An 18,529-nucleotide genomic window follows, 5' to 3' on the forward strand; every position below is an offset into this window, starting at 1 on the left:
ACACACATCGACCAACTAGCACAGGTAACTTCTAGGATGAAGACTTACCGCTTAGGTTTGAAGACAACTTTCTGTCCTCCTTCCAGTATCAGTAAGGCTTTCAGTTGTGTCCCTTTATAACCCACATCAGCTTTAACAATTTTCTTGGTGGCCATGGCATGCATGATCGCCCCCAGCTCTGGCGTCTCTTCAGGGTACACCTCCCGGGGAACCACCCACTGAGCTGCAATCTCCCAGGGAGACTGCAAGGTGTGGTCCAGCTTGGGTGCCAGCTCCACCCGCAAGCCAGCCATCATTCGGTGAAAAGCCCTCTGGTCCTCCCGGTTGGCAGCTGATGAATCTAAGTTGTCAATCAGGAAAACTTTGGTGAAGATAAAGATGACAAGGAGAATTGCCAACAGCACGACTCGCTGCTTCAGCTTCATGGTGACCTCTTTTCCTTCTTCCCTGACCCACTCTCTCGCTCATGTATCAGGGAGAGCAGGTGGTGATGGTTAGCAAGGAGATTCCATGATTATGCACACTGGTCCATTTCTTTACAGACGCGCCTCCCACAATTCCTGCAAGACCAAGTATAAAGCAAATTTCAATCAGAAATCCTGTCCTTCCCACCCTGAAGCTTTTGCAAGCTTCAAATACATTACTTACCCTTCTAGCCTTGCTAATCCTATGCTTAAGAAGACCTAATAATTTAAAATTAACTAGTCTGGGGAGAACTTAATAGGTAAGAACCAGGTACAATAAAACTTGAAAGCAAATACTCCTGTTTTAATGGGATGCAGAGCCATCTAGGAAGCATTTGGACTGATACAAATTCCTAAAAATCAAAACAATGAGGAAAAGCACAATAAAAGACAAACATTAAGAATTGTGTAACTTCTTTTTTAACTTTCAAAATCCATAAAGGACGGTTGAACATCCTAAACCACTAATATTTGGTAACTTTCCAGTTCTTCTCTTCTCCAAAGATAAGTTTTATGACACACTGTAAGATAGGAACTCCTAAAAAAATGCCAACAAGAGTACAAACGAAACTAATAACTCCGTCTCCAAATCCAAGTTCCCAGCAGTGAGATCTGTTATATGATACATGTCATATCTGCTGATCACGTACTTACTTATATACAACACCCAGACATATATCTCTACTTAAACAGCCTCCCACTAATTATTTTTAGAAATTAAAACCCCTGTAAAATATAGATAATCAAAACTGGATAAATTAAGGAAAGGAAAAACATCCCTATACCATCAGGCTATTAGTAAAATGTGACTAGAACACTAATGACACCTGGTACTATAGCAACACAACTAAGTCTGGACTGGTCAGGCACAGACAAAGATACTGATGCCACAGACATACAGAAGTGCAGCTTGCAGAGTGGGGCCAACCACAGCCAGTCAATTCTCAAGCTAAAATATTACAGATCCAAGATTTGTGTAAGGGTGTCAAGAGCATTCAATCCAGTCTCATTTGCATGCTGACAGGTTACTTTCCACCCCATAGGGCCATTTGAAAACATGCACAGGCTTGCTCTGCGTGTGCTTACAAACAGCACAGGACTGGGCTAAGATAAAGATGACAAGAAGATAATGGGGTATTGCCTCACTCTCCAATTCATTTAACAGTGCAAACCATTAATCGAAGAAATAAAACCAATACAAAAGGTAGGGCAAATGATTGCACCTGAGACACTCCCAACCCAGCTGGAGACGGCTCCCCTAATAACAGCTGAAACACACCCACAACAGCCTACAGGAGCAGCAGTGTTCTAAGAACCACCTTGAGTTGAGCCCACTGACATACAGTGTCTTCTTAATGATTAACCACTCTCTTCACGTCAGTTTTCAAGAAGTGGAAAGTCACGGTCAAATGCAAGTTCTAATTATCTCCAGCCACCTGTTTTGTTTCATCATCGTCATTTCCCAGGGAGTACATAACACTATTAGCTGAAACAAAGGCAATTCAAGCACATCCAAAATGTAATTGTGACGGTATCAAGTTTGGTATGCAACTCAGTAAAACAGTTCCCTGTGATTACTGATAACAGCAATGCTGGGAGGGCAGATTGCAGGTTTTTGCTAGTTGCAACATGACTTGAACCACACAAGATCTTCAGTTATTTGTTCAACAGTACACATCTCAGGCTGCAGTGATAGAAGGGAGTATGGAAACCTCACTGTCAGCGATGGCTTCCTCAGCACCTCCGCTGCAACCACCTACAGTGGTAACAAGTCTGGCACACAGGTCAGTGAACGGCCCTGCACTTCCTATGAAACATCCTTCACAACTAGTCTGGTTAACCATAAACTTCTAATGAGGCTGCTTGTTTCATTTACATATTACATGTAAACACTTATTTTATTATTATTATTATTTTTTAATCCTCACCTGAGGATATTTTTCATTTATCTTCAGATATAGTGGGAGGGAGAGAGAAGCGGGGAGAGAGAGAAACATGGACATGAGAGGGACACATCGACTGGTTGCCTCCTGCACAACCCGGGCCGGGGACCAACAGCAACCAAGGTACATGCTCTTGTTCGGAATTGAACCTGTAACTCATTGGTCCGCGGGCTGCCCTTGTTCGGAATTGAACCTGTAACTCATTGGTCCGCGGGCTGACGCTCTACCGCTGAGCCAAACCGGCCAGGGCTCACATGTAAACATTTAGAATAATGGTTAGGGATATTGAGGTGTTTGTTGTTTTTTTTAATCACCAATATAGGAAGTTCTAGCAGCTCCAAAATTAATACAAAACAACTGTCTAATTCTGCGATCTGAGTGTGTGCTTTTAAGTTTTGCAATCTCATTAACCTTTGGAAAAGGCCTCAGAAGAACACATTTATCAATTCAGGGCAGCAAACAATTCACCCATTCAATTGGGATAGAAATTTCTATCAATTGAGCTAAAGAGTTCAACTGTCAGATTATTTTACTATTTATCTCTGCAGATTAGCAGTGAGGGCGGGTTTAAAGAAGAGGTTAAACAAGTTTTCATGCTGTGATTAGTCACCACATTGGGGTAGATACAAGATCACAATGTGGCACTTTTCTCTCCAATTGCCCTTTAGCCCCACAGCCACCAACGTAACTCAGTGTTACCACCGTCTACTGGATCACTGAAAGAGCTGCCTCCTGGGCCACAGAGTTCTCCTATCCAGACTAGATAATGCAGCAAAATCAGTTTTCTAATCACACACTACCACAAATTCCTTAGCAAGGCATTAAAGCCCCACCCAACATGGCTTTATCCAATCTACGTGGCTAGGCATCACTCTCTTCTCAGCCTCAACTTAAACGGACCCTCCCTCTCCATGTGTGGTTGACTTCTGCCCTTATCACTCCTCACACTGGACCTCCCTCAAAATTCCTCCTGCTCTTACCCTTTTTCCCCTCTTCTCTTGTTTAAGCCTTACCTGTCTTTCAAGGGTCATCTCCAAAGCCATTTCTGGTTCTTCCTCATACTCTATACAAACCTCTCTCTCCTGTAGATCATTGCTCAACTATGTTTTGCCTTGTCCAGTATCTTCTTATATATAGTTCCTAATTCCCTTCTCAGAATCTTGGCTCCTTAGCAATCTTGACTATCTTTGCATTCCCTCTGGTACCTAGAATAGTATCTAAACCAAACAAACTACTGCAATGAGGCTTTGCAAATATCTCAACACTCTGGTGTTCATCTTCTTTGGTATTTAGTATCAAATGTGTACCAACTAGCACGTCAGGGCTGGCTATCCTTAACCAGCTATCCTCCCTTTTCTGGCATCTACTTCTCTACCAACACCACTGAAAGTTCAGAAAACACAAAGGTATTTAAGAAATCGACAATGTAGAGATTATACTGGAATTTCTATACAAGTTTATGAGTTTACAAGACTCTTATTCCACAAAAAATATGGATTAAAAGTATGATATGGATTAATTCCATCCTCTAATGATGGTATACTTCACTCCTGTATCCTTTGGGGAGGGGGGTGCCCAAGACAGGGTTTCCATGGTCTATTATCTTTTTTTTTTATTTGAGACAACAGAGTACTATACACTCTACAAACTGTGTTTCTAAGATCCCCATTTCAAATATTAAGGAAATTAAAGCAATATCACTGGGTATATTCCAAATCATTCATGAAAACTTCGGCTACATTCCCAGAAGCCTCCACCCAGTCTACTTCATGTCCTCACCTCCTTTTGTAAATGCCTCCAACAGTGTAACACTATCCAGTTATAGTACGGTCATTTATTTTAGTGTTTCGGTTAAGTGGAACAGAGCCTACTTCAAAGAACAAATAGACTAGCCCTGGCCAGTTTGGTTCAGCGGTTAGAGCATCGACCTGCGGTCCTGATAGACCTGGGTTCGGTTCCCGATAAGGGCATATACCTCGGTTACAGTTTGTCCCCGGCCCCAGTTGGTCGTGCGGGTGGCAGCCACTCGATGTGTCCCTTTCACATCGATGTTTCTCTCTCTCTATTCCTCTCTCTCCCTCCCACTCTACCTGAACAAAAAATGGAAAAAAATGTCTTCAGGTGAGGATAAAAAAAAAAAAAAAAAAGAACAAATAGACTAAAGGTAATAACATAACTCAAAAAACTTAAATATAAAAGAGGCGATGCAAATGGTAGTCTTCACACTGAAAGTTGGCATAAACTCCCAGATTCCAGTTCTGGAAGGCAGACCTTTATAAGGAATTTTCCTACTGAACCCTGGTTTCACTCTCAGCTCTATCATCTAAATGAGGCTTGCTATGGAGGCTCTATTTACTTTCATTCTACACACACACACACACACACTCTCACCATCCTACACATTTGACAAACTTAGGACTGTTAGGTGGTTTGAGAGAAGAGCAATAACAGAAGAAAGTGAGGTCCTCTGTTTAATAATCTGGCTGATGCCTGGAGAAACATATATAGAAAAACATCGATGCAGAGGTCTCTAAGTCATCGTGGGATAAAATTCAATGTGTGGGGCTGCTGAGGAACTTGAGAAGACTCACTACCTTAGAGGGGCCCCCATAAGCTATCAGTGAGGTTCCGAGCCTTATTCCTAGCAGTGCCCCTTGAGTCTCCCTCTGGTCAAATACCAGCTTCGCACTACCTCTCCTAAGGTCACAGAGAAGAAATCTGAAACTTTGCTCAGAGCAAAAGGAAAATGAAAGCTTTAGTAATAATCCTTTTTTGTTTCCAAGTCAATGGTCAAGTCAAGTCATCACATAAATGGAACATAACATGCCTTGTTAGTGTAGGTACCACAAGGGAAGCGTTTGGTATGAACATTCCATTGAGAGGGCTACTGACACAGGCAGTTGTGGCAAAGGGGGTGGGATTTATTATATAACTAGTATACGGTCATATTTACTCTCACAAGCTGCCTGCCCTTGACCCTGAGTAGGAATTACAAGGACCCTTTTACAAACTTCTTTGGTAATTGTTCATCTCAGCAAACCTCTGAAGGTCTGGTGAGCAAAAGAGGTCAGATCTAAATTTAATTGAGTTTTTATTGTCTACAAAGATAGACCAACAAACAACTCCTCCCATCAAGTGGTGTTCCTCCCCCTGAATCTGAGCTGACTTTGTAACTTGCTTTGATCAACAGAATGCTGCGGAAATAACTTGGTTCTGGGATTAGGCCTTAAGAGACCTGGCAGCTTCCACTTGGGACCGAACTGCTATGAAAAGCAGCTTGGGCCAGACTCCTGAATGACAGACCTGTATGGAGAGAGGCCTGGCCAGCCCCTAGGTCCTCTGGCCACCCAGCTGAGGTGCCAGACAGAAGTGAAGCCATCAAGGATATTACAGTTCCAGTTAAGATGCCAAATGAATATAGCCACACATGTGACCCTAACCTATACCTGGTGGGCAGAAAACCCACACAGCTGAGCACAGTTGACCTACATAATTACAAAAAATAACAAATCATTATCTTAAGCCACTAATTTTAGGGTAGTTTGTAAAAGTCAGCATTTTCATATCTATTCTGTCCATATCTACTATTTGGGGGACCTTAAAAATATGGGGGGAGAAGACACATGGAAATAGATTATGTGACAAAAAAACAATCCTCTCAGGGAGAAAGGAAACATTCAACTCACGGTTAAATATAAATAAAGACTAAATAAATTGTTAGGTCATATTTGTAACTTATTATTAATGCCTCATAGAATAGTAAACTCATTATGAAAGTAATATGTCATTTCTAATTCTTTTGTCTTCACTGCAGATATTTGGGAAGATACACAATCTTAAAGGTAACAAGAAAAAAACAGAATCTCAACTGGATCACTAAATCCATTTACATACTTTAGAACAATTAAGGCTAACCTCACACACAAACTCTCACAACTTGTGCCCAGTTTATAAAGATTAACCTTTATACTTCAGCCAAAGCATACATAAAAGCAAATATCACAATCCTTTAATAAAAAAATATATGTAGGAACACACACACTTTCACTCTGGGCTAAGTCTGATACACTGTCCTTTTGTTTTAAATTGGTTGCAACATTAGAGCATTGTGCTATATTATTATCAGCAGCCCTCTAGAAACAAAGCAGTCTCTCCTGATTGTTAGTAGAAATTATAAGTAAAGTCCAGAGCACTCAGAAACCTTTCTACTTAGCACTGTGTCTTCTATCCAGGAAGTCAAAACCTCCGATAATCAATGGCATCAAGAGTGTATCACCTGAACCCGCCCACCCCGCACTGCCACCAGCTGCCCACCACCACAGCATATTCATATCTTTTTCGTATTGAAATGGGAGTCATCAACTGAAACAACTTACACCAAATAATAACAATCCATATCTGCATATAGTTTCCCTTTTCCTGCTAATTCTCCACTTAAGAAATGGCTTCCAAATCCACTTTCTTATTCTAACTATAAACTCAGCTGCAGCAGAGGAGTTAAGGGTGTGTGCTCTGGATTCTGAAGGTCTGCCGTATTCCCTACTGTGGGGCTTGTGAAAGTGATTCAATGTCTTAACCATTCTGGGCCTCAGTTTCCTCATACGAAAAATAAAATAAGAACACTGTTGTCTGGCCGGTGTGGCTCCGTGGTTGAGTACAGACTCATGCACCAAGAGGTCGCTGGTTCGATTCCCGGTCAGGACATATACTCTGGTTGTGGACCAAATCCCCAGTGAGGGGCATGCAGGAGGCGGCCAATTGATGTTTTCTCTCATGGATGTTTCTGTCTCTCTCTCCCTCTCATTTCCTCTCTCTAAAAAAAAATCAATAAAGGGAAAAAAAAAGAACACTGTTGCCCTGGCCAGTTTGGCTCAGGGGTTAGAGTGTTGGCCCTCAGACCACAGGGTCACTGGTTTGATTCCCAGTCAAGGGCATGTGCCGAGGCTGCAGGTTCGATCTCTGTCCCCAGTTGGGGACATGCAGGAGGCAACCAATAGATGTATCTCTCTCGCATTGATATTTCTTTCTTTCTCTCTCTCTCTCTCTCTCTCTCTCTCTCCCTCCCTCCCTTCTACTCTATCTAAACAAATCAATGGAAAAATATCCCCGGGTGAGGATTAACGGGGAGGGGGAAAAAAAGGGAACACGTTACCTCACTCACAGAGTTGTTAAAAATGAATGACATTACCACATGCACTGTTCTAAAATTAGTGCCTGGGCAACCCATAGTAATCGCATGTTAGTCATTATTACCATATCAACAACCCAAAGTTGACTTCCTGAGAGAAAGAACGACAAAGAAAATAACCCCCACTGGATGGGTAGTCTTCTGGGCTAGTCAGGGGCTAAACACACTTGTCACATTACTAAAGCATTACTAAGACTTCAAATAGTCTTACATCCCTGAACCAAATCCTTCCCTCAATTTGAGGAGCAGCTAAGACTGTAAGCAAGTAGGTACGTTCAGAGTAGGTACATGACAAGGTACATGACAGGGAGGCTCTGTCACTCATGTGACCAACCCATTTCTCTCCTCTACAAAGTTCAGTTCTTCCACATTCAATTGAAGTGAAACAGATGGGAAGCATGAACTTACTCTACTTCACAAAAAATGTTGGAAGAATGCCTTTCACAATATTCTTCAGTTTGGAAAATTAGCTCTGTGCTTTAAAGGTGACAGCTTTGCATGTCCTTAAACTCTTAAGCCTTAAGAGTAGCTTAAAGTTACAGGTCTAGAAAATCTAATTCCCATATAGTCCAAATTGGCCCGAGTGTTAGATTTTCCTCCTTGTTTTCACTTCCACTTAAACATCTATTCCTATCTGTAAACTCATAATCCGGTAGGTGAAATCCTCTAACAGTTCCCTGTGAAGGAAGCGAACTTGAAACATCACTAGGCATTTAATGAGGCACTAAGGTAGCCTTTCTTCCTGGGGGTAAGAGCGAAAATGAAACAGGCAATGCTGTTTGTTCCCTCTGAAAAATTCAATTCCTGCAATCTGTCCCACTTACACCTTGATTTGGGCCAACCCTCTAACCATCTTCCTTGAAAAATGAAAAGAAAAAACAAAGTCTTTAGCTCATACTGTTGGTAAGATCTGTTCTTAAAAACCAACATGGGCAGTGTTCATTGATATAGAAACTCTGGAAATGCCTAAGAATTTGCATTGTTTCAAATGGGCCCGAACAATGAACCTTCCTAAGTTCTAGGTATTTCACTGCTCTATTGTCAGAACCATGATATTGTCGGCATATAACCATTGAATGCTATATTATAGAATGCAATTCCTATACAGTGTGGAAATATCAAATTTCAGGTAATATAACATTTTCCCTTAGATTTTCATGTTTTCTATCTTTACCATTCAGTTCACTACAGTTCTTGGAAAGTATATAAACTTTATGCAATAATAACACTTCATATTTTTTAAACTTATGTTTTGGGGTGGGGTCAAGCTGACAGGCCACAAATCACTTTAGAAACAGAATCTCAAGCAGGTCTGTGCTGAGTTATGGCTGAGTAGCTACAGCCATGATCCCTTGAATACACACACACACACACACACACACACACACACTTTTTTAGTATGCTTATCTCTACTATTGTGAGTTCCTTAAGGACACGGGGTAAGTTTTATTCTCTTTGTACCTCCACGTAAGCTAGCACAGTGCAGGGCACACGAGAGGTATTCGATAAAAGCTTGCTGAATAAAAGGAATGAAGAGCAAGGAGGAGAGACTTTAATGGTTATAAGAATTTCTTCGGCTCTTTGGTTTATAGATGGCCTCTTTTTACAGACATAGGAAAACTAAGTCCTAAAATGAATCCAGACACAGTACAGTAAAAAAAAGTGCAGTAACAGTAAGTATGTATATAATTTTATACACTCAATTTGAAACTGCTGCCTCCTGTATACTCTGCTCCCAGCTTTCAAGGCAATGCTATTGTCAACCTGGACCCTGGCACTGGTTGGGACTGGGAGTAAAGATGATCTAGAAATGCTAACAGGAAGACTGGAGATGGTCCAAGACACTGCCCAGGAGTGATACAAGACAGGGCTGGAACCAGAGATTCCAGTAGTATTGGCAATGCTTTCTGAAATGAGAACCAACACCAGTACTTCCATATCATTTTCTATTTCTACAGAAAGGACTACAGGAACATAAACGCACCTATACACAGTTCAAGTTCACTGTCTAAATCGAGGATAAGAAACAAGAAATAAACAAAAGGTCTTTGGGCAGCCAAAGTAGTGGTTACAAAGTTCACCCATTAACAGGGAAGAGGCTGCAGATCCTCACTAAACCTGTTTAGCTGTTTTACATTCAATTTTAGGAAGCCGAGTTATCTGGGTTGCTACTCCACAGAAGATCAGAAGCTGTGAACTAAAAAGAGAGCAGCAGGGACACTAACAGCAAAAGCACAGCTTTCCCACCTCTGAAAGAAGAGACAGATTGACTATAAAAAGCAGATTCAAGAATTCAAAAGGCAGACGGGGCAAACAACCTGCATATTTGCAGGCACCTCAAAGCCCCACTCCATTACTGTCAGTAATGGATGCTAGTAATGACCTTGAGTCAACAGAACAAAGGTTAAACTATATTGCTTAAAAAGCAAACAAAGCATATAATACATGGTAAAAATTTTGTCCACAAAAAGTAAAGTTAAAATAATAATTTTTGCACATAATACCTTATTCGCTAATAACAGTAGATACACGAGGACCTGCTGTACACATAAAGCAGAAAGTCAGCATTTGAGAGCATGGAATGATACTTCACTGCCCCACCTGTACTTGGCTGTGTTACACTTTCATAATTTCAGATTCCTTGCCCTCCTTTCATAATGTACCCAAATTAACACCCTCCCCTCCATAGGGTCGTTTGTTACCACCTTCCCAGAAAGTACAGACCCCAAACACACACCAAAGCTTACTATCTCTTTTCTACATCAGCCTCCATTTCTTATCTTATACTGGGATGACCGATGCACCCCTAAGATTTATCAGGTCCATAGCTAGGTCTTTCCTTTTTTACTTTTGGGTAAGAAAGATAAAATTGTACGTTAGATCTCTGCATTATATTCTCTCCTAGATGCCTCTAGCAGTCATGCTGACATTATAAGTTGTTCAGAAGCTAGTTTCAGTCGCAGAGTAAGGTCTCCTGTTCTGTACCCCAGGTCTGTGCTAATGAATTCCTTAGTCCTTGGGGGTTACAGAGGCAGTTCAAGGAAGGAAAAGAAAGATAGGTGTGGCATGAAGAGCTGCTGGAGAAGTACTCAGGGAGGTATAACATCTTCTCTCCTACTCCCTCCCAATATAAGGGACAAGAAGTTGGACAGTCAGGGTCAATGTTATTGGTGTGGCCATTACCAAGAGCTATAGGTCTTCTATTTATGCAAAAATGCTGACTACCAATCTAACTACCCAGTTAGCCTACGTAGAGAAGGCTGCAGTCAGATCTGTGAAGCTGCACCTGCTGGGAGCAACACAGGCTGCTCCTGTGCTGCAGGTGGCTATAACATCATACAGTCACACAATCTAGTCTCAGGGCAGCTACGGCAAGTACCACCCTTTACAGATACCCACCTCAACAGCATATTTTCAACAGGAATCTGAAACACATTTTCTTGGCTTTTTTTTTTTTTTTACACAAAAAGAGAAACTAAACAATTTAGTATATGCATTCAAATTTTTTCCCTTCCCTCATACCATTTTCCATTCATTAGTTCAACTACCAAATAGTTCCTGCACATCTACTATGTGCTATATGCACAGTTAGGTACAGAGAGAAGAGTACCTCAGTTATCACCACTATTACAACAAAACCACAGATCTTGGTCCCCGAGTGACCTGACATCAGCTTCAAAAGACTGTCTCCTTTTTAATGACTGTAACTATGGCCACAGAAAACAAAGAGCAGCTTCCTGATTCTGTATGGTTGCAGCAATCACCAAGAGACAATCACTGTGGTTACTATTGTAAAAAGTTATCAATTTTCCCTGGCTAGATGGCTCAGCTGGTTGGAGCATCATCCTGTACACCAAAAGGTTGCGGGATCAATTGCCAGTCAGGGCCCATGCCTAGGTTATAGGTTCGATCCCGGTCAAAGTATGTACAGGAGGCAATTGATGGATTTTTCTCCCTCATATCGATCTCTCTCTGTCTTACATCTGTCTCTCAAATCAATAAACATATCCTCAGGTGAGAATTCTTTTAAAAGTTATCATTTCACGAGCTGAAGTACCTGGTTTCAGGGTTGACACCATTAAAATGATGGGTCACACAAAGTGTGGGAAGCTGAAGTCTACCCTGCAAGTAAAGGAAAGAAAGAAAATTTCATTTAGAAATTAAAAATTCAGAAAAGATAAAGAGCAGAAGCTTTAAGGCTGTGTGAAAGAGTTGGAGACTACAAATGGAATTAAGAGAACAGAACAGGCTGAAAGTCAAGGAATTATCAATTCAATATAAAGTAATTCTATGACATAAAGGATTAGATGATAGAAACAGTAAACAGCGACTTGTTCGTTCCAAAATTCAAAGTGCCCAGAAAGAAAAGAGCATGTGTTTTCAAGATTTCATTCTTAACCAAATCGTAGCTATTTTCCCACTGGTCCCAGAAGAACAGAACAAATGAAGGCCACATTGTCACCAGCCACATTGTCACCAGCCACACTGAAGGAATGCCATGAGCTCCAAGATTTCTCCACCATCTTTTACCTCCATCCATTTCTATCACTGCTCTTTACTGTGAGGCTAAGAGTCTGAATTACTTGCTTGTGCCTTTTCATTCTTTGATAAGCACTTTCAAATGCGGAAGGCCTGCCTGTTGACTGAGTCCACTGTATGGTTCTAGGGGCCAAAGTCCAACACCTTCACAAACTTTAGAAAAGTTATTAATTTAAAACAAAACATTCATTTAATTTTAAATCTACCTTAGTTCAGCTCCGAGTCTGGGCGAACAAGTTGGCATCTTTACACCTGCACCTCAGTTCCCAAAAGACATGTCTTGGCAATAAATGACAATATACAGGATAGGTTTACAGTTGTGAGCACAGGAAACGCAGAGTTTACTCTTGCATTATTATTTATTAATTACTGTATTCTTTTCCATACCAACAACTGCAAAGCTACCTTTGCCCCCACCCCCATATGTGGAGCGCTGTAAGTCTCCGCTCAAAGGTCCTGCAAAACTCAAGGAGTGTTTGTAAAACACAAGCACAATGAAGTCTGGAACGCGATTAAAACAAATCAACTCCAATGAAATCTACGCATTAATTTCCAACGCACGAAGAATAGGAATAATTGTTAAACGGCAACCTTAATGACTAGATTACAGGCTTATAAAGTCCTACAAGTTAAAAGCCAAAAGATCCCACAATCCCCACTTTCAAGGTGAGAAATCAAACCGCTGGAGAGAAACTGGCTGGGTGGAGATGAGACGGATACCTGGCCCTGGACTCAAGTCGGGGTACCAGGCATCCCTCACTTTCCCAAACGATAAACTCGCCAGCCACCCAAATGCCGAGACGGACACTTAAAGCACCAAGAATTCCGTCCTGACCAATCATGCCCCGAGCTCTTCACTTTCCCTCCAACTTCCTTCTGCCCGGCCTCTTGCTCCCGGGGGACTTGCAGGTGACAGCAGTCTGATGAGAACTAGTCTCCTCGGACCCGCATCCAGGGACGCAGCCTGACGGGCACTGGCATTCATCATCAGCGGCAGGGTTTGGGTTCTTAATCGCAGGGCCGTCACACCCGGAAGTGAAATCTCAAGCGCAACCCACTTGGAGCCACCGCATCCTTCCCTGAAGCCACTCCGACGGCAAGCGCAGGGCGCAGGACCCCGAGGAGACGGCCCTGGGCTCGGTTACCCCGCCTCCCGCCTGGGGCCTGCAGGTCACTGGTGCTTCCCACCCCGAAGAGGGCCAGCGGGCACCGCACCGTCCCCGGCCAGGGCATCGGGCGCCCCGCGGGACACGAGGGCGGCACGGGTGCCAGCCGCCACAAGCGGCCACAGCCAGGCGCAAGGGCTGGTCCTTAGCTGACTCCGGGTGGACCCGGGCGTCCCCAGGTAAGGCCCACGCCCGAGGCGAGCCGAGGAGGCGCTGGCTGGCGGAGGCCAGGTCCCTTCAGCCCACCACCCCAGGAGGCCCGGGCGGCTCTACGTTCGGGACCTGCCCCCGCGGGAGACGCTCCGGGCACCGGTGCCCGCTCCTCTCCTCAGGGAGGCGCCCCGCCCCCAAGCGGCCCCAGCCCAGAGCGCCACCGCACCGCACCCTGCCCCCCGCGCGCTGCCCGCACTTTCCCGCACTTTCCCGCCTGCTGCGCCCTGGCGGGGGTCACGCAACCTCCACAACCCCCAGCCGCTCACCTGCGGGGCTCTACGCTTGCTCCATGGCCACCTGCGCCGTGCGGTGCGGCCAGGCCACCCCGGCCACCTCCGGGGAGGGGCCACTCCACAAGCGCGGTGCTTACCGCTCCCAGCCGCCACTGCCACCGCTTCTGGGGCTCCCACCCACCCCCAGCCGGGCCATTCCCGGCCACCTCTCCCCGCACTGAGCCGGCTGTCCCACACCCACCCCCGCCTCCGCGGCGCCCCACTGTTGGTACGGTCCTAGCGTAACGCCGGCCCTGCGGCCAATCCCAGGGCTCACTCCGCGAGGCCCCGCCCCCGTCCTCCGGTGGGCGGGCCTATGAGCTCCGAACCGCCTCTCTTTAACCCTTTCGGTCTGAGTGGGCTGCTTAACTCCTTCCCTGCTGGTTCACATCTCTCCTTCTCCCAGCCGGCCCGCCCTGGGCAGGGAACTTGACCTCTCACTTTGCTGGCTTTTTCTTTTCCGGTTTCCCTAAGCAGGCAGTGGGACTGGAGAGTTGGGGGCCCTCAGGTCAAGTTCTGTTTGTAAGATGCAGTTTTCTTCCTCCTTTTGCCCTTTTAATTTGCCTCAACTCCTGCTTCTGCTTATCCAAATGTATCCCCGGGGCCTAAAGAGACCAGCCTTCCTCCAGGGAGGCCAGATGGCTCTTCCTGCTACATGTAGTTGCATGTAACAAAACTGTCATTAGTTTACTGTAGTATTAGTTGTTTAACGCCTGTCCCTTGCAATGGACTGTAAGGCCCATGAGGGCAGAGCAGTCGTGCTTCTTCAATGCCACATGCACCCAGTAGGCGCCCTATGAATGATCTGAAAGATTCTCCCTGCCCTTAAGTTGTTTTTTCCCACTGACTCCATACAGAGCATTCGCTGTACAATGAATGCATCCACACAGTTATTCACCGTGTACTAAGCTTGGACCTAGTGTGCCTGCCCCTGAAATACTAAAATGCACGTTGTTCCATGGGATAAGATGTGCGACTGGGAAAGACTGAGCAGACGCCCTGTTCAGCCTACATAGTTCATTTGAGCAGCAGAATGTCATGGAAAGAACTCCTCCTTACAGTCTGTCTGTTCTTGGGTGTGCATCTTACCCACTCAGAGTTATCGGTTTCTTCATCTGGAAAATGGGAGGTAATCATAGCACCTACTTTACAGGGTTGTTATAATGACTAAATTAGGAAATGTGACCACTTACTCTCAGGAGATCCTAGAGGAATAATTGGGCTTGACACCAACGCAGACAATCCAGTTAGGGAGGCAGCCCCTCTGCAGAACACATTAATTACTGTGAGGAGTACACAGTCAAAGGCAGGAGTTGCATCAGCCTTTCATTGAAAGGTCTGAAAAGGTTTGGGAGTCCATTTCTTGTCCATAGAATACATAATTCTTGGGGAAAGGAGCTGATGGTAATGAGAGTCCCTCATTTTTCTACACAGGAACATTGGTCTCCCTACCGTCAGCTAATCTCCCTGAACCTTGCTCACTTGATGTTCAAATCATAGAGCAGAAGAGCAAGTTCACACTTTCTCTAAGACACTTTACACCCAAAGGTTTCTCCTTTCCTGCCTGTCACCCTGACAAAGACAGGCCAGGGAGGAGGCCTGCGTATCCCGCAGCCTGAGTTGGTTAGCGATCCCCTTTTAAGGATGCACGGAGAGGGTGGTTCACAGCTTCCACTCCAGTGCTTAATTCATATCCGTCACATCCTTCCATCTGCCTCACACACTGCAGGACAGACACGCTTTCCCCTCTTCTGTGTTCAGAGGAGAGCCATGAGTACAGGGGCCTCTGACTCTGCTTTCAGAGAGCAAAACAGTGCTGTCCCCCAGAGCCACACTCTCCAGGCTCTTGTGAATGCATGCACAGCAGGCACAGGGCCCCACCTCCAGGATGTCAGTTTCTGCCCTCTCCTCCTGTGATGGGCCTTATTTCCCAACCAATCAACCGTAAGGTAGTCTAGGTATTGCGGGGGATGCAATCATTTAAGAAGGGGACTCTGCCTTCAAGGAGTTTACAGGACAGCTGTAAGGAACATGGGGGCTTAAATTATGCAGCACAGACCCTGTGATCACTGAAGGATCCGGGTCCAGGGAGCTAGTGTGGGCTGGTACTACCAGGGAGGTAGGACTGAGGTGAGCAAATATGGGTGGGACAAGAGAGGGACAGTATGAACCAAAGGTAGGCAGTGCTAGGTGAACTTAAAGACAGACAACTCAGCAGATGATACATGATGAGAGAGTTATTCCTCCCCCCTCCTGCACTCCCTCCCTTCCTTTAGGGACTGTCTACCAAGTGCCACACACTGAGACAGACCCAGGCCATGCAAAGACAAGGAAGGCCTGGCCCTCATCCCGAGGAGCTTGCGGTCTAGTGTTGACAAACAGAATGGAAGGCCAGGCACAGCCCCATTAGGAAGGTCTGAGCACTTCGCTAACACTTCCACGATGCTTCCTTCACAGCTCATGTCATGTATTGTGGTTCAAGCTATCCTTGTCTAATCTCCCCCTTTGCCTCTCTTTTCTTTGTCCCCAAACTGCAAGGCTCTTAAAGACACGGTCTGATGTCACTTCACCATCATTTCCACCTGTGGTGTGCCTCATGCAGGGTACCTTCTCCGCTCTGATGTGCTGAAGTGCATGGAGTTGACCCAGAGCAGGAATCTGGCTGTCCCCTTCCAGCCAAGGGCAGTGTACACATGTCCTCAGCAGAGGATCCAGTGCAGAGCCCTCCAGGGGCTTGTCCACAATCTGCTGAATTCAATGGCAACTCCTCTACCTGGCATTTGGGGTGCCGGTCCACTTTTCCAGACCCATTTTCTGCAAAGTCCTTACCCTACAGGGCTCACTTACTCGGAAGACGTCCCCTTTCCCTGCCCCCATGGTTGTGATGGAGTCTTCTGGAAACCCCCAACTCCACTTCTGAAAAACATTACATCTCTCTCAAATGACATTCTCTCACAAAGCCTTTCCTGACCCTTCTAACTGTGGGTGTTTTCCTGGCTTCTGAGCCCCCTGCCTTTGTACCTCTCGCAGTATGGTTTGTATTGACATCTTGGGGATGTGTCTGACCCCTCCCCCTGGACCATAAGCACTGCCAGGCTGAGGACAGGTTTGTTTGATTCATCTGTATCTCGGTAGCACTAACACTGTACGTGGCCCGTGCGAGACACTCAATACTCAAAAGAGACATTTGAGAACAGGTCCCACAGACGTGGGAACTCAGGAGCACTGGACTTTTCTTTCTTGGTCCCTGAATCATTGTAAGCGGTTTCCTTAAACTGTTTCAGAATGTCCACGTTTCTGACAATTTGTCAAGCCCTGGTACTCAAGTAACAGCCCAGCGATCGGTAAGGTCTATGGGGACTATTGTCTCAAGGTGCCCACACACATGGACACAAACACACACACACCCTCCTTCTGTTAAGACAATACACCCCAATGATGGATCCTACTGAAACCAATGAAGTGAATTCTACATCAAGAAAGATGAAGGGAGCCCCGGCCGGTTTGGCTCAGCAGTTGGAGCATCCGCCTGCGGACCAGAGAGTTCTGGGTTCAGTTCCCGCTAGGGGCACGTACCAAAAAAAAAAAAAAAAAAAAAAATTGAAAGATGAAGAGAGCTGGAGGAGAGCTCATGCTGTTCCAATGTGCCAGGAGCCTGGGAGATAGTGACAGGACATTCGTGAGTAAAGGAGCACACTTGTCCCTTTCCTGCTAGGAACACTGAGTAAGGATGCATCGGTGGTTGAACTAAAGTCACAGCATCATTAGCTGGGATGCCCATGTACCTACTGAGCGAAGTCAGCTAGTAGTAGCTAAGCTATTCTCAGACAATTCATTTCTTTAGAAATTTGAGGAAAGCATTGGTTATATAAAAAGACATTTGAGCCCTGCCCTGGCCGGTTTGGCTCAGCGGTTGGAGCGTCGGCCTGCGGTACAGAGAGACCCGGGTTCGGTTCCCGCTAAGGGCACGTACCTCGGTTGCAGTTTGTCCCCGGCCCTGGTTGGTCGTGCGGGTGGCAGCCACTCGATGTGTCTCTTCATATCGATGTTTCTCTCTCTCTCTCTCTTCCCTCCCACTCTATCTGAACAAAAAATGGAAAAAATGTCCTCGGGTGAGGATAAAAAACAAAACAAAACAAAAACAAAAACAAAAAAACATTTGAGCCCTAGCTGGTTTGGCTCAGCAGTTAGAGCGTCAGCCTGCACACCAAAGGGTCTCAGGTTTGGTTCCCAGTCAAGGGCACATAACTAGGTAATAGGTTCAATCCCAGGCCAGGTTGGGGTTGTGTAGGAGGCAACCAATCCATGTATTTCTCTCACAATCCATGTCTGTCTGTCTGTCTTTCTCTCATGTGCCACCCCTTCCCCCCACTCTATCTAAAAATTAATGGAAAAATATTCTTGGGTGAGGATTAACAGCAACAAAAAATTGAATATTCTGGCCCTTCCTATCCCTACTTGGTACTCATGTGGTGTTTTGAAGGTGGGGATAGTGGAGGATGGATTACTCCCTGGTTAAGTCTAACAGGTGGAGGGAGGAAGAGGGAGGGGTGGGAAAGGTTATTGTCAGGGGTGAAGAATGTTGCTTTTAAAAAGTACTTACAGACAAACCAACCTCAAAAACACCAACAGAAGCAGTTCAATGTTCTTTCAAGAACGCAGAGTAATGAAGTCTCCTATAAGGATGTACTGACCTTGGACTTGGCCCAGTCTCGTGTTGCTGATGTAGAAACAGGTCCAGAGT

General features: G+C 45.0%; 1 protein-coding gene across 1 annotated transcript in view; it reads right to left on the reverse strand.

The window, feature by feature from the left end:
• Positions 1-13,902, reverse strand: part of FAM20B (FAM20B glycosaminoglycan xylosylkinase) — a 39,080-nt gene extending 25,178 nt beyond the window's left edge. The window contains exons 1-2 of the mRNA XM_036273322.1: positions 13,780-13,902; positions 49-560 (exon numbers count right to left, since the gene is read on the reverse strand). Of these exons, the coding sequence (XP_036129215.1) occupies positions 49-425 (377 nt within the window). The 5' untranslated portion in view covers positions 426-560; positions 13,780-13,902. The remainder of the gene's footprint in view (positions 1-48; positions 561-13,779) is intronic.
• Positions 13,903-18,529: the final 4,627 nt, after the last annotated feature.

Source organism: Molossus molossus, unplaced genomic scaffold (genome assembly GCF_014108415.1).
Source record: "Molossus molossus isolate mMolMol1 unplaced genomic scaffold, mMolMol1.p scaffold_m16_p_20, whole genome shotgun sequence".
NCBI classification, from domain to species: Eukaryota; Metazoa; Chordata; class Mammalia; order Chiroptera; family Molossidae; genus Molossus; species Molossus molossus.